General features: G+C 41.2%; 1 protein-coding gene across 1 annotated transcript in view; it reads left to right on the forward strand.

Moving 5' to 3' along the window:
• The first annotated feature begins 4,526 nt into the window (after positions 1–4,526).
• The window catches only part of fnbp1b (formin binding protein 1b), a 62,401-nt gene continuing 50,183 nt past the window's right edge, over positions 4,527–16,744 (forward strand). Inside the window, exon 1 of the mRNA XM_008286411.1 lies at positions 4,527–4,993. Coding sequence (XP_008284633.1) covers positions 4,970–4,993 — 24 coding nt within the window. The 5' untranslated portion in view covers positions 4,527–4,969. The remainder of the gene's footprint in view (positions 4,994–16,744) is intronic.

Genomic DNA, 16,744 nt, shown 5'->3' on the forward strand with positions numbered 1-16,744 from the left:
ATGACTTCAGTGACTTTGCAGTTTTAATTTCCATCCATCCAACCATCCATCCATCCATCCATCCATTATCTATACACCGCTTGATCCTCACGAGGGTCATGGGGGGCTGGAGTCTATCCCAGCTGACTTTGGGTGAAGGCAGGGGACACCCTGGACAGGTCACCAGTCTATCACAGGGCTACACTTAGAGACAGACAACCAAGCACACTCACATTCACACCTACGGACAATTTAGAATCACCAATTAACCTCAACATGTTTTTGGACCTTGTGGGAGGAAGCCGGAGAACCCGGAGAGAACCCACGCTGCACGGGGAGAACATGCAAACTCCACGCAGAAAGATCCTGGGTGTCCTCACTGGGACAGCAGATAAACAATATAAAAGTTATACTACTCATTCCAGCTTCAGCATCAAACTGGTGAACAGTTTAATGATAATTCATCAGTAATTTTAATCAAAAAATATGATACACATTATGCAGTATAATATGCCATTCTTCATAATAGGTACTTACGCATGTAGTACTCTAAGTCTATTTAATGCAAATACGTTGGTACTTTTATTTAAGTAACAGTTGAAATGCATGCCTTTTCTTTGTATTAGAGTATTTGTTAATTGTGGTATCTGTACTTTTACCTAAATGCAGGGTCAGTCTTTCACTTCCAATGCAAGTACAAAGTTCCCATTTTATTTGGAGAGAAACTGATGATTCATTTATTGTTTACTCTGTGTCTGTGCTATAGCTACTCAGCAGTAAAAAAAAAAAGAAAAAAAAGAAAAAAAATTTGAGTTATAACAGCTAACGTTGAAATCCCTCAGTGTGTTTGTGTTACTGTTAGATATATGTGTTTGTGTTTGTAATAATTCCCCATGTGCTGTTGTGTTATATTTACACTTATGGATGTGTTTGTGTCTTTGCGGCAAATTCAACAAGCAACACGCCTACCTGGTCTCTATTCTGTATGTGTTTGTGAACATTTTTTGAAGGCTCCATAAAAGAGCATGAGATTTAAGACAATCTGTACAGTTACAAGATTACATAAGAGTTTAGACAGCCGAGAGATGAAACAGCAAACTTCTGAAACCGCACAAGGTAAGCGTGGAGAATGTGCAAATGCCTAAATGTGCAAAAGAACAGTGGCAATGCTAAGGATCTTGTGCGATGGAGAGAGATTAGGGTCACATTCAGGTTCTCTGTTGACTCAGAAATCAAACTTCACCATCTGGAGAGTGTAAAACCTACCAGAGGTTTGAACTACTCAACATCCTTCAGCAGCCATGTTGGAAACTATTGAGAAACACTGAGAGGAGGAGGGGGCTTAAAAGAAACAATTCAGTGAATCAGGTTTGTTGTGACTGGACTTCTGTGTGAGCCATGAATTGTTCAAAGCTAAATATTATGTTGAATCACCACGAGATACAGAAAATGTGCACGATGTGAGAGGGAACCTTTGGCCAATGTGTGACGGCTGGTGGTTGGTGGATGAGAAGAAAAACGAGAAGTGCTGATTTTGTCATAACACAAGTGGGTGGTAGAAACTTTTGATGATATAAAGTGCCCCATATCCTTGTAAAACCGGGCCAGGAACACTTCAGATGACTGTTGTGATATTGGTGAATGGCTGAATGCATTAAAATGATGAATATGTCAAAGGGAGGAAGATGTACTCAAATCTTGTACTTAAGTAAAAGTACCAATACCACAGAGTAGAAATACTCTATTACAAGTAAAAACAGCTTTTTTCTCACTTTACTTAAAGTGCAACAGTATTAACATCAAAATATACTTACAGTACCAAAAGTATTAGTACTCAGAAAACAAGCAGAATGACACCTTTTACAATATCTTATATTACTGGATTATATTTATAGACACGTGTTTTTCCCTTAAATGTTAAAGCTACTAAAGATGATTTGACTTATTTACACGGTTTATCTTCTTGTGAATTTCCTCTTGTGGGTCAATAATGTGTTATCTTGATCTATGATATTACATAATCATTTATTTGAAAATGAGAACCAGTTCTCAACTAACTTACTTGGAAAAATAAAGGTAAAATAAATAAAGAAAAACTTGTTGATTATATTTTGTATTATCAATCTAAATCTGCAAAATGTACTTGAGTAAATGTACTTTCCACCAGTGTCTATGACGTGGCCTTTCAATTTGATTTCATAACTCGGTGATATTATGCACAAGGCTGGTGTCTGGCAATGGCACAGAAGGCACTTGTGCAACCCCTGGTGGCAACCGAACATCTCATGAAAGATGTGATCAATCCATTAGATGACGCTGCCGTCCCGTTGAAGGCTCAATCCATGATCCACATTTAAACAAGAGTTGTCTTTGCACACCGGTGACACGTTAAAACTTGCTTAATCCTTCACACTGAGCACAATCTGTTGTTATTTTCCAATTTACTGTCACCAAATCAAGATACCAGTGTGCAATAATACAAGTTTGATGTGGAATACAACACAACAGGTTAAGGTAGTCAGTACGTGTGACTGTTTTTAATGATATATTGTGCATAAACAAATGGCTGCTGTTATAAAATCTCTAAAGCAGGTGTTTGAGTTTAGTAGGTCAAATACTGTCTAATTTTGGAAGCCATCACGTAGCTGCATGCATGCCATGAATCGTTTGAATTGTTTTGAAAGAGCAGCCTAAATTGAACTTCATAGGTTTGGCTATAAATGGTGCAACTACCTTCATACAGACAATTTAAATAATGGATAACTTGAAATATTCAGGAGTAAACTAATGTGTTTGCTTCCAACAGATGACTCTTTCCCACGACAGGAAAGCACAGGTCTCACAGATAAGATCAGTCATATCTCAGTTCCACTAAAAGTCTCACAAAGTCTTTCACATTTCCAGTCACATGTAGTTTAAGTTCATGACATTGTCAAAGCAGATTTTTGTCCCTGATGTTTTAAGCAAGTCTTCATTCAATGAAATGACTTCACCTCGCTGTGTTTCTTCTATTACTCTTAGTTCCCACAGTGGTGTCTCTCTGTTGTGCCACTAGATGGCAGTGTTGTGATAGCAATCCAGGCCATGACTCTGAACTGGGCTTCCATCATGTTTAGCTCAACATTACACTTATCGTCACCATAAAACTTTAAGTTTATGTAATGATTCACATAATTCATCACGATAACCACGATGTTCATTAAAGGCAGTGGGTGATTTGCTATTTTCGGCAGGGAGGGACGGTCCAATGGGAGCATCTCTCTGCTTCTTTCACGGCAGACATTTGGACTTATTTGGAAATGCACAGGTCTTACCAATAACAAGTGTCTCAGTCAGGCATGACAGTGTGACAGTGAGCCAATGCTCACAGTGCAACTGCAAGTTTCCTACTGTGACATGTCAGAATGTCTTTTGTCAAAGAGAAACAAAAACTATTCTCCACAAAAATACATCTGTACTGTCTCCATGCATCAGATACAATGTATAGTATGTCCCAGCTGTCATAGTGACTGACTGCTGCTTAGGATGCAGGATTATCTGTTATTTTAAAGTGAGGAATTAGTATTATCAGATGGAACAAGAAGGAGCAATGATAAGACATTAGGCATTGACAAAAAGATGAAGTAGTTGCAAGCCTGGGATCAATTCTGGTTTCTTCCAGCAGATATCTGATTACACTTATCTTAATGGGGAATCTGTAACTGTGTGCAAACAACGACCACCTGATGGGACGCAAAGTGTCGAATTAATTCACAGCAAGGCAAATACATGACAGAAAGGCAGCCTGCTATCACCACTCAGTCTCTTCTTTATCTTCTGATCCTTTGTGCATTTAAACTTTTACACTCTGCACTATTAATGTGTGCAAACAGAGATGTATATTTCAGGGGGAACACAGGGGATCTATAAGTGCCAAAGGACCTAAGTTTAAAAACCGCTAGAATATTTGCTCAAAAGGGCCACACTTCTGCACAGGCAGGTTCTTTTTTTTCTTCTTCTTCTTCTGCGTGTCAAACACAAATATATGTGATGTGTCCTGATTGTGCAGAAAGTTTTGAATATGCTTATTTTAAGAGGTTATTTGTCCAACTAAGACACACCAAAGAATACAAAAAAGTAAATCCAGAGTTTACTATGTGCTTAATTTACTGCATCATATTACACTATATGTTGAAGTGAATTGTTAGTTCATACAAATAAAGACTTCTTCACCCAAGAAATACAAAATCAAAATTAAAATGCAGGAATTTGAGTGTTTGACCCTCAAAATGTCCTTCAAAATGATCAGAAATAAGTTATCTGTACCTCTGGTGCCTGGTAGAAGCTTGTGGTTGCTGTGGGATGGATGTGAGGTAAATGTAGGGTGTTACCAGCGCTTCGCATGACTTCCATTATCAAAGACAGATTAAGGCAACGGAAGAAAGAGAAAGTGGGGTTGGTAGCCCAGAAAGTTTGAGTAAAGCCCCCTGGGAGTTTTCAATGAAACATCTGCCATGGGTGGTGACCTTGTTGAACCTCCTCCACCTCCTCCACCTCCTCCTCCACCAGCAGCATTCAGCTCAGAGCTTCTCAGCAGCCAGCAGAGATCCTGGTGAAGGCTCCACTGGTGGACACCCTGCAGTGACGCTCGGTAACCCTAACCCCCCACAGAGCTTTTTTTTTTTTTTTTTTTTGTAAGAGTGTGTGTCGTGCACGCGAAGCAGCAGCTGTCATCGGGTCGAGGCGCGTGCCCGAGCTTGTCCTGTGAAGGTTGTGCTGCAGCTCCTGGCCATCTTGTCTCAGACAGGATGAGACTCTGAACAAAAAAAAAAAACCCGACGAGCCACAGGAGCGGGATTTAATTTTTTTTTTTTTTTTTTCTGACAAGCGAACACACACACACACGCGCGTGCACACACACGCACACACACAAAGGCAGAAGCCCACGCCTGCCGCCGCTGTGAGCCGAGGACAGACGGGTTGTGGATTATTAGGACACCGTACTGAAACCATGAGCTGGGGGTCGGAGCTATGGGTGAGTACTGGTCATCACGGTTCTTATCGGTTCATGTTCGGAAATAACGGTTCTGGCCCGAGCAAGGAACACGGCGGCGACGATGCGCAGTGGCCCCGTTTTGTTTTTTGTTTTTTCTTTTGCCGCTAAAACGACGCTCAGTTTGCGCCGCTGTCCGTGTGGATGTCCAGCCCGGTGACGGTGGCTACGGGGGGGCTTATCCGAGCCGTGGTCACCGACCTCCGCGGTTCTGTTAGCTAGCAGCTAACGTTAGCTCACCGTTTAAGGTTTACATGTTGAGCGTTTCACAGCACACACACCCCCTCACAGCGGTGTGTGTGTGTGTGTGTGTGTGTGTGTGTGTGTGTGTGTGTGTGTGTGTGTCCATGTTGCAGCGACACTTGTGTTTTCCATCCATGTGATAAATGTGTAACCAGTAGACCAATAGCAGGTTATCGCTGCTGTGGAGAAGGTTCAGCTCTCCTGTTTATCTGCTGCTGGGATTAATCTAACTGGTTAACTCTCTGCTTATTGCACTAAAGCTGGGCGTTGGTTAGATTAAATGTTGGGGAACCACGTCAACACAGGGGGTCCTTCGTTTTGCTTCGTTTCCTGCATGCAGGTGAATTTTTATGCACCAGTTTCTGCTTCACTTTAAAGTGACAGTGTCTTTATTCATGTAAGAGGAAATCACAAAATATAATGGAATATATGTGGATAGGTTGTTCAACAGCAAACTCAATGCTTGTATGAGCTCAAAATTCAGATTTTGAGAGTTAAATTGAGCCTTGTTTCATCTATTACTGACACTATATCCAGTGAAAGTCCTGAGCTTCTTCCATGTTTTATTTTATTCATCTGATCTAAATATAGAGGGAACAGCCAGACCATTCTGCAGCACAACGCTCTGACTGCACCTCACTATCATTCTGCTGTAGAGGGGAGCAGGCGTTGGCTTATTTGCAGTTTTTAAAAAACCAATTACGATCTCCCTGGCCGGAACTAAGCCAAGGATGCAGCAATGGTGTCTTCAGAAAGTAATGACGGGGGAATTGTTGAGGTCGAACATTTGCATGCAAGGAGGCGATCATTGCTATTAAAAGGACTAATTCACAGGAATGAACCAGTAGGGCTGCCTTACTGGATGATCCAAATCCTCAGAAAAACTTGGAAGTTTGTGGGATTGTAGGCAGCTAGCCTGGACATTGTAATAGTGAAGGAGATTTTCAAAAACTTGTGACACATTCATAGAAAAGGAGGAGAAAGTTGCGAATATACCGACAGCCTACATCTAGTAAGTCAGACTAACGGGGACATATTCCCTTTATCCTTCCGTGAGATCTATGCGTCTGCACTTCCGTGACCTTAACATGGATTTTAGTCCAGATAAACCTATAGACTTATAATCACAGCAGCTAAAACATTGGCTACTTTTGCTTTTATTCACAACATTTTTCAAAATGTAGAACCCCAGATGTGGAGCTACGAAACTTTTGCATCTGCACAAAAATAGGAAATTACATTATTCATGTTTAATTTGGTTTAAAAATACCAATAGAAGACAAAGTACAAGCCTAATGACCTCACCACAATAAATTCCTCTGCCATGATGTCACTTTTCATCCCACTGAGACTGATTTTCAAGGAGTGTTAAATTTACTACAACCCAGTAGCAGTCTTTATCAAGCCAGATACTGACTGTAGTGCTGGAATTTCTCCATATTCTATTACACATGGAGATCAATGTGCTGTAAACTAAAGCAAAGCAGTAGTGAAGATTACAGGACTGTGTCAAACTATTTTTACGACTTGATAATAAGCAGTTGTGGGGGTTTGTCAAGGTTTTGTCTCCGATGGCTCGTGTTATTTTGTTGTGGAAATGAAACACTAGAGAAGCTGTCATTCTGCTGTCTGTGCAGACAGACGTCCTGCCAGAGGTGCTGGCTTGTTGTTGCAGGATTCATTTTTAAATGAAAGGTGGTATGTATGTTTCAGAATATGTACGTATGTGTGTCAGTGCAAACATGCGTGAATGTGTGCAAGTTACTACATGGGGCTGGCATTTGAACCTGCGAGAAGGGTCAGGCTGTGTTGACATAAACTCGTGTTGCAACCCTTGTAGTGCAAATATTAATGGCAACAATAGCGTTTTTTTTTTACATGTGGAGTTCAGTTTGATAAATTGCTTTGCTCAATTTTCAACTGAAGGCACGGGATTCTGCACAACACCTGAACAGATGTGTGTGCCATGTGGAGCACTTTTGCACACAAACTATGATCTAAAGTCAGTAATATAAGTTAAAGTTTTGTTTTCTCTACCAAGCAGCAAAAGGGGGTCTGGAGATAGTTAAATCGGGGATGTGTTTTCCTTTCTAAGAAAAGGGGAGGGGGAGGCACTCCAGTAATTTACCTGGTCCAAAGTTCACAAAGAAAACCACTGGCACTCTGCATTCTTTGCATTTTCCAAGTGCTGTCAGTGTATTTTAACTTTTCTACCGCAATGCTTGACCGAGAGACGCTATTGCCCAGGCAGTCATGCAAAGCAAACATAGCCTTAAGGTACTTCACAGGCTTTCATGTGTACCTATGAGTCTGGAAAACGTTTGCAAGTTTTTAAAACAGAGACTGAGCTTTTGCAGAGAATAATGTATTACAACCAGATGTTTGCTTCTTTTTATTTTTTCTCCATTGCGGACTGAATGGAATCCAGACACTTGTTTCTTTAATCTTCGCCTCTGCAATAGGGAGGCAGATTGAGTTCACAGAACTCTACAGGTGGTCACTGGAGAATGCACACAACCTGTTATGTTGTTGTCCCAGACGAGATCAAACTGCTAAAAAGCAATAAACCCAGCCATGCCACTGTGGCAAGCAACCATGTTTTTATATAGAGCGAGGCCAGGATGTTGCGGGTTAGGCTGCAAGCACCTTTAGTGGTTAGAAGTAGGTCTACAGCTGACAGTTAGCTTCATTATCTACACACTTTTTACTTGGTCAGTGAAGTGCAAAAAATGTAAAGTAAAATGTGCAAAGAGACATATTCAAATGACTTGTTTTGTCCAATTAACAGTTAAAAACACAGAGATCTGTAGCTTACAGTGATATTAAACAGACAATCAGCAAACTCATGCATTTGAGGAGCTGAAATCTGAAAATTCATTCATTTTTGCTCAATAACTGCCTGACAGTTGACCAGTTAACCTAACAGTTGGTTTTGGTTTATTGCCTGTTTAGTGCAGCTCTAGTTACAAGCTTTGTATAATAATGACACCTGAAATTACCCATTATTTTGGCAGATCTGATTCATCTGAAAAGAATCGACTTTGTATTTTAGACACAAATTTATTTTTACAGCGATTCCGCTCGGTGCCTTTAAGGTATCTAAGGTTAGCTTAGAAGATTAGATGGTGCAACATGACGGATGACGGGCAAAGCAACACATGCGTGACACATTTTATCACGCTCCTCCTGCTGTACTTCACTGCGAACAGGAAAGTAAATGATATTTCAGGAAGTCGAGCAGCGTTTCTCAACCTCTTAGCAACACGTCTGTGGTGAGGCAGTGCAAACAGGTTTTGCTGTGATAACCACTGTTATTAGTGTTTCAATGTAGAAAAGAACTACAACTTTATTACAATAAAGGGTGAAGATTTTGTTGATCAAACAGTTTACTTGATTGGATTTTGTGAGTATGGGCCATATAACACCTGGAAATTCACAGAGTAAATAAATAAACAGAAGTGATTGCAGTGGGCCTCTATTGTTTGAACTTTGTTACTCACAATGAGTACAGCACCAGCCGGTGGACTCCAAACTGTTGAATACCTTTGGTGCAACATCATAGCACTGATTATAGTATTTGCTGAGTTCTTAAAGACAGACTGAATGTTTGCTGCCATCACTGTCCTGTCCTTGAAACATCACCAGCAAGATACCAGCAGAAATGTAACAAAAACATTGTTTGAGAAAGTCTAGTTATGTCTCGCAGCTCTGAATCTGATCATCTGCCACTGAGCTCGTTCTCAGGGTATTAAACCTCTTTACATTTTGACACAACTGTTTCTTCTCTGAAATGCTCTGGAAGTTGGTGCCAAAGTTTTTGCGAGATTTTTAGGCGATGACAGTTGTTTTTCTTTTTGTGCATGCACTGAGTGTAGTAAATGGCTCAGAATCACATGCATGCAGAGCAAGGACCCCAAACCCCCTCCTAAATAGGCATTTTGTACAAATGTGACTGAGGAAGTAGGAAGTTCAGTGTGGTGAAACATGTGACTGTTTCACAGTGAAGCCAGGGTCAGAAAAAAAAATTGAATTATACACGACTCTTTTGTAACTATGTATAGAGGCATTACACTCCGAATAACCGTTCTAAATCAAGTCAGATTCGTTGGTATCGAAGAAAGTCTGAAGAAAGGAAGACCGCAACATTTCCTCTGGGCTGGCTCAGGCGTCAGATCTAGAGCCGGTACTCTAAGCAGCAGAGGTGTTACTAAATAGGCCAAAATCATTTTGCAAAGGGAGATCAAACAGAGACACAGTGTTCTCAGAGTAAATAAAAACAGTACATAGGTGGCTAAGTAGCGAAAACTGAAACAAAGAAGTTTGGCGTTACACTAAACAACGTGACCACGACACCTTTCCACTATGACACACCTTGATTGTTTCACTTCTCTCCCGTGGTTAATTTGGGAACTGGATGTAAGCTAGTATCCTCACAGTTGAAAGAGTCCACTAACTCTTCATTGTCTGCAGGATGTAAAAGTGTCCTTTTCTTTAACACAACTACGTGAGAAAGCAAAATGGACAAGGCTGAAACTCTGTTCAAAGAACAGCAGCTTAAGGTGAGTTTTCTGGATTCATCTACACTGGGTTTATACTCGTCGGCATAATGGCTTATATGTGGACCTCTGACTGAAGTGCACTTCTCCAGTTATTGTGTCTTTTCCACATGATGGTGCGTTACTTAATTTAGTCAGTGTCAGTCAAGGTGGATGTCTGCTGTTGTCTTGCTATCTTAAGTTGTGGGTACATGCCCCTAATGTAGCTTAAGAGGGACGGGGGTATCGTCTGGAGAGGCCTTTTAAACGTCGCTCGTGTTTTCCCATGTTGTGACGTTCCAGACTTTGCCAGAGGGGCACAGACAGGAGAGTTCAATCAAAACCTCCTGGTTGTGTTTGTCTAGATTTCCATCATGCGTTCACAGCAGTGAGATGTCGGGCCTGATCTCCTGGTGCTGTTATTTGGAGCTTGAAAACAGCCCGGGGTCAGACAGAGATTTCCTCAGTGTTTTCGGCCGTCGCATCTCGTCTCGGTTCCCCCCCAGGGTCCGGCCTTGTCCCCTGCTGTTCACTTGACATTCAGGGCACTTCCAGGACTGAAACCTGAGCCGGTTTGTTTCTCTCTGTCAGTGTGGAGGAGTCAGCGGGGGTCAGAGCCTGAAACCTTTGCCAGACTACAACAGACCCCCCCATTAAATCTTACTCTCTTTGCCACCCACCTGCTGACTCAGTGATACCACCTCCAGTCCATTTTCCCTTCTCCTCTTTCTCTGAACCCCTGTGACGGTAAAGTGGTGATGAATGGATCCACATTTGATCTGAAGGCTGCAGACTGCACCCCAGGGAGTGAAGAGCAGAATGAAGGGAGAGAGAAGGGCTGTTCACACAGAGGAGGTTAACATTTGCAAATAAGATATGCAGATAGTTTCTGTTTAACTGACTCTTTGTTAATCAGTTGCAATTTTTAAAATTAATTAATCAAATAAGTCATATCCTAATCAGAATCCGTCTGCTGTTTGGTTGGATTTGCTGTTGCCTAAACTTCTACAACGATCTGCTTTTTCCACCGTTTTTCTATTTAAATTCTGTTTCAGGTGTTTTCTGACCACAAGGGCTGCCTTCTGCTTCCTCAAAACAGAACAAGAGAGGAGAGCTGTTTTGTCATGTTGTCCATGAGAATATGACTCAATCCTTCCCGTTGCAGCCTCTAATCTGAAGTCACCGCCTCTTCTGTTATTTGTAAAGCCAGTCTCTAATCACTGCTGTGACAGTGGAAATTATGCAGCTATAGGGTCTCAGTTACTTGAGCTCTGACATATTGTCACCTGAGCTTTGTAGTCATCCATGTTCTCCTAATTACTGTTATATTGTACTACGTACTGTAAGCGTGATTTGTTCTTCAGGTAATGACAGCATTAGTTTCCCTCAGCAGAGTAATAGCGCAGCACTAGCAGAGAGCAGACTGCCATTGTTGGCTGTTTTACCTGTATTCAAGTTAAATGTTTGTGAACAAAGGGCTGCAACATCTTTTTTTATGCGACCCTTCCTTCTTTTAAGCTGTTCCCCATTGTAGACAAAGCACTGTAGCTAATAAGCAGAGTAGCTCTCTAATCCAGCTACTCAGCCACTTCAGCAAACCTAAAGACTCAGAACAGGTGGCTCATATTCAAAAAGTCCAAAATTATGTGTAGAGTTTTCACAGATCTTTGATTTTGGATTGAAAAATTGTGTTGAATTCTGAAGAAACTCAGTGTTCTGACGTCAAGCAATGCCAAGAAGAAATATTCCTGTTTCAAGTGAGCTCATATCTGACGGAGAAAACCAGTATTAATCAAAGATACATCCAAGTTTTTTGAAGGAACATATTTTTACTGGTTTTATTTTATTTTGCAGATTTGAGCCCTTAAGTGTATGCTGTCTGTGGTTATCATCCCGAAAACACAATTGTATGCAGCAGCACGGATGTTTGCGGCGGCCCTGTAGTAAACAGACCGACTGTGCTGAAGTGCTAAAGAAGACAGTGTAAATTTGATGCCTCTGTTGTCTCCATCTGTGCTCTCATGAAGTCTGGGGATGCTTCTGAGGCCAAACAACTAGGGGTTTGATGCTTGTGTGTGTCAGTCCTGGCCTGTTATTTTGCCTCCTTGAATTCCCCTTATTTTGTGAAGGATGCCAGATGTGGTCAGCGCACACGTTGGGTACCATGCCAACCTTTTCATCAGCTGTTTTATGGCTGCTTAATGCGAAATGATTCAAAGTCGTAATGAAAACCGGATCGTGCAGCCATGCCGTTGCCACACGTTTGTCTCCCACTGCTTTAAAGTATTCTAACTGCTCAAGATAATTCCAGCATTTACTCCGGCCCACTCATGCCTTTCTGTAAAAATTCTCACTTGCTCTTTTCTTTGCTTCTTTCATCATGTTGACTCACTGGCTTAATGGATACGACTTCAACATGTAGCTTGTTAGCAATGAACGTGTTTGTGCAATGTTTGTGAGCTTAGATTTTTTTTCCTTTGACTGGGGAAGAATTAACCTCATATTTTTGTGATTATATTAAGAGGCTGTGTGAGCTTAAGGAAGCCTCCTGGCAAGATAGTACATCATTGTGTTGCAATCTGTTGCTGCTCACAAATCTGGAGGATGCTGTATTAGACCCTCTTTGCTTTAGCTGGATTATTATTTTGATTAGGACAGAATGTGGGGTGTAGGAACATTTACCAATATGCCCGATGCCAGACAGGGAGGGTGGAGATCATTAATTGTATTAGGAAAGGGTTTTGGCAGTAAATGTCATTTGAATTTTTATCCATCAATCCTCCCAGTCAGGCCTGGCTTCATTCAATAACAATGACATCCCTCCTCACAAACTTAATACATTTACGTGTCTGTCTGAATAGGTGTTACCCGTCAGTGTGCTGCACATTTGCATGGAAAATCCTGCTTGCAGCTGTCTTGCATAAAATGTATTAAACATACCGACAGACCAGAGTGGCTCCGAGATGAGTAATCTACTTGTCGTGTCAGGCAGCCTCTAAAAAAGTGCCATCTTTACTCATATCCTGAGATGAGGCAAGTAAGGGTGGAGTGAAAGTGCTGCCACATAATTCAGAGAACTTGCCTGTGAAACTTTACCAACCAGAAATTCCAGCTCATTGTGAGAGTACAGTACAAGTACTTACGTATTCCAAGTCCTCTGAAGCCCTCCAAAAAGGAATGTTAATATTCTAGCATCAGTGTAAAAGCGTGAAAAGAAGAGAGTAGAGCTTTGGTCTTGAAGTCCTTGTGGTCTATTTGCAGGTTAAAGTACGTGTGTTTTAACCATTAGACTATATAACAGCTGTGGTAGTGTATGTACGATATAAGAGGAGGACATCCACCATAATATCTTCAATCTCTAGCGCTCATGTGCATTAATTAGAGTGTTGTTTGTCAATTAATAATTAAGTACATGTAGAGTGTAAACTCCTCTATCGATCTGTTAATAAACTGTGTGAGGAAAGCCATGACAGCCAGAACAGCTTCTATGTGTTTGTATGTGATAACCATACTACTGAAAAACAATGTTCTGATTTAAAATAGCAACCCCCTGCAGGCGTGGCGCAGTGGAGCAGCGATTAGCACTCACAGCTCCAAGCCTGAATCTCTCTCTGCATGTTCTCCCGGTGCCTGCGTGGGTTCTCACCAGGTTCTCAGGGTCCTCACACACAATTCTCTATTGTCTGATTCTAAATTGTCCATAGGTGTGAATGTGAGCGTGCTCGGTTGTCTCTGTGTGCAGCCCTGTGATGGACTGGTTGGATGGATGGACCCTGCTGCAGTTGCATGAGTTTTCTTATTACATCATATGACACCTTTGGGCAGTATCTAAGTGAAGATGTACACTCATGTTTAGCTGGAGATGAGAACTAGTGCTGTAAGACCCAAAGAGGAAATGCAAGACATGGTTGGCACATAGCTGGATGGAGTCCTGAAGCTAGAATGTAGTAAGTGAAGAGCCTTTGCAAGAAGAGCAGTCTTACATGAGACTGACAGAAAAAGCATTAGACAGATCTATTTATGATGTGAAACTGTAAACCAGACACACAGTCGGGTCAAAGTGTAAAACACATAAAATGCAAACATGTTTAATCTAGTCTCTCATTTCCTACCATAATGTTTGCCAGCAGACTTAATTATAAGCTAGTGTAGTTTGTTTGTATGTAATTTTTTTTCTTCAAATTGCACAAGATCAATGACAACCAGGATGACATTTAGGGCCTGACACCTACTGGCAACCAAGCATAGTAATCATAAAGGTTATATTTTGACCCACTGCAAAGGAACATGTTGTTAGTATGTTCTTCGGCAGAAAACCTTTGAATGAGACATGTCATGGCAGCACGCAGCACGACTGCCTTGACACGAGATTCACATGAAACCGTGTAGCATCTGTACTGTCAGTGGACAGCTGAGCAGGCTGTCATTTACACAAGTCAGTATTAACTCACTGCTTTGGCCTCATGCATGTTTCATGCCAAGTGTCAGCGTTTATACTGGACAGCAAGAGCATAACAAAGACTAAACAAACAGTTGAGATAGGGATCGAATGGATTGGTTTCATTTTAAACATTGTAACCAAGATATGTCGTGAGCAGGCAGCTGGACAGTAAAGTTGTCTGTACTAACTGGTGGACAAACTGTGTGATGGGTCTGAATTATCACGTAGGTCTGACTTAATTGTGGCGCAGCTTCTTGTTGGTCGACTTTGCCTCTGGAATTTTGAGCTTAATGACGTCTCAAAATTAAAAATACTCCTCTGGGAAGGATTCAGGCCATGACTTCATGCCCATGTGTACTCTGTTTTGTTCAACCTGAAGTATCCCGATATTTGGACAAACTGTATTTTGATGATTTGGCAAACTTAAAACTTTGAATGAGAACTGTAATACTGATACTGATTTATGTACCACAATGTGCTGATGTTAGCTTTTGGAATGTGTGAAGACTAACTTCATCAGCCGGAAATCCAACATTTTAGCAAAGTGCAGTCAGCGTATCAACACTTATATTTAAAGTGTGCAAGCGTTCACCATGTCGGGCCGGTGCCATTGTGCTGATACGGATTCATGGCTCAATCAATACCTCTCCTGCTGTAGCCATCCATATCCATATAATGTTATCAAGCCTATGGGCTCAGAGGCAGCCTATCACAGACAAATCTGGATGGCTTCCAACTTGCTCAGCGAATGTATGAGAAATGATGTTCAATCGATGCCAACAGTTTGCTGTTGAAGCAGATCAGTATATAAAGTGTCATTGCAGTTTCTTTATATTGGACATATTCTAAAGTTCAAGGTTTTCCTTCATTCCAGAGCATATGTTATATAAGTATTAAAGCGCTTTATCCTACAAAAAGAACAAAAACAGCTCAGCAGGAACAATGGCTAATGTGTTCGGATTAATCCAGCGAGCAGCCCATTGGGTGGCAAAGGTAGTTAGAAGGGAGGTCCAGTAATCAGATTAATAACAGCGTCATTTAATCAAGTTCTGTGCTAGTTACAACATTTCTGTTGTTCACTCTCATCATACTTGTTGTTCCGCCTGCACTTGATGAGCTTCGACTGACCCTCATGAGCTGAAAACGTGTTTGGATTAGATATTACCAGGATATATGCTGTGTTTGGATTGAGCCTCTACACGGCCACACTGTGGGATCTTAAAGCTATTAGCGCTCGACTGCGTGACCAAGACTTGTTCTTCTGTTGCATTCTATCCCCCCTGAGATGGATTAACTTCATTTTTCCTTCTTTCGACTCTGTTATCGCTTGAAAACTGTGACCATGTTGCGGAGAAGAAGTGAGTTTTTCATTTTTCTGGACAGTGCTTTTTCTGTCAAACCAGAGAAGGAAGAGCAAAAAGAAGAGCCCGAGCTGAGCCCTTATGAAGAGTATCTGCAGGTGTTACTGCAGATGAAGATGACCAGTGCTGTAAGTGTGGCAGAGACGTGAAGGGATTCTGAATGTAGTCATATTTGTAGACTCATTCTTTCCATTCAAACATGTATTGTGATTAGTCTGAGGCATACGGCTCCTGTCATATAATGTTTGTCGTATACTGGATGACTAGCTCGCAACAGGAAGTGAGATTGCACTCTGTGAGATGGATCACTCATTTCATGAAAGGTGGAGTCTGAAAGAAGCTGCAGTATAACTTTAGTTTTTAGGGTTTGTGAATGAGTTGACCACCCTTCCCGTTATAGTGACTCACAGCTGGGAAACAACAAGTTCCTGTTACTTAACTGTCACGAGAGGCTTTCCTTATCCAGGAATCAACTCCTCAGACATGATACTTTACAGCAGGACTAGGTATGCAGTGTGAATAGTCAGTTTTTCATTTCTTTTTCACAAAAAAAGGTCTAAAAATAATGAAATCTGCTTTTAACAAGCATGTTTCCTTCTGTCTGGAGCAAATAATTAATAGACTGACTCATCTCTGTTTCACCCCAGGGCTTTATTTATTTATTATGGTGTTTTGCGGTACTTTTACCTTCATCTAAACCATTGCAGCACCTGTGATTGGATATTGAACTTGACAATATTGTGAAAATATTTTGATTAATTGTTCAGCCCTGCTTCTCACCGCTGTTAATACACAGAGGGAGAGATTAAATAGCAACTAGTGTGGTGTACGAGCAGGCAACAAGAAGAAATATATGAGCACCGATGCATGATACACGTGTGCATACACCAACACACATTCTTAAATTTCAGACCGGCAGAGGCGTTGTTTCTATAAATATCTACATGGCATGCAAACAAGAGCTCTTACACATAAAGGTCACCCAGTGCCTCAAACAGCTGCTCATATTTTGCAAAAAGTTTTCTGTACATGTGTGCCTCTGGGCATATGTCTTGTTCTTTCAGAAGGATTTTTTCATATTATCTAACACCAGGCAGTTGATGATGGATCCAGAATGGAAGTCTCTTTGCAAATGGTAGTTTGTTTAATATTG

The sequence above is a fragment of the Stegastes partitus genome, unplaced genomic scaffold, assembly GCF_000690725.1.
Source record: "Stegastes partitus isolate 25-593 unplaced genomic scaffold, Stegastes_partitus-1.0.2 Scaffold454, whole genome shotgun sequence".
Classification (NCBI taxonomy): domain Eukaryota; kingdom Metazoa; phylum Chordata; class Actinopteri; family Pomacentridae; genus Stegastes; species Stegastes partitus.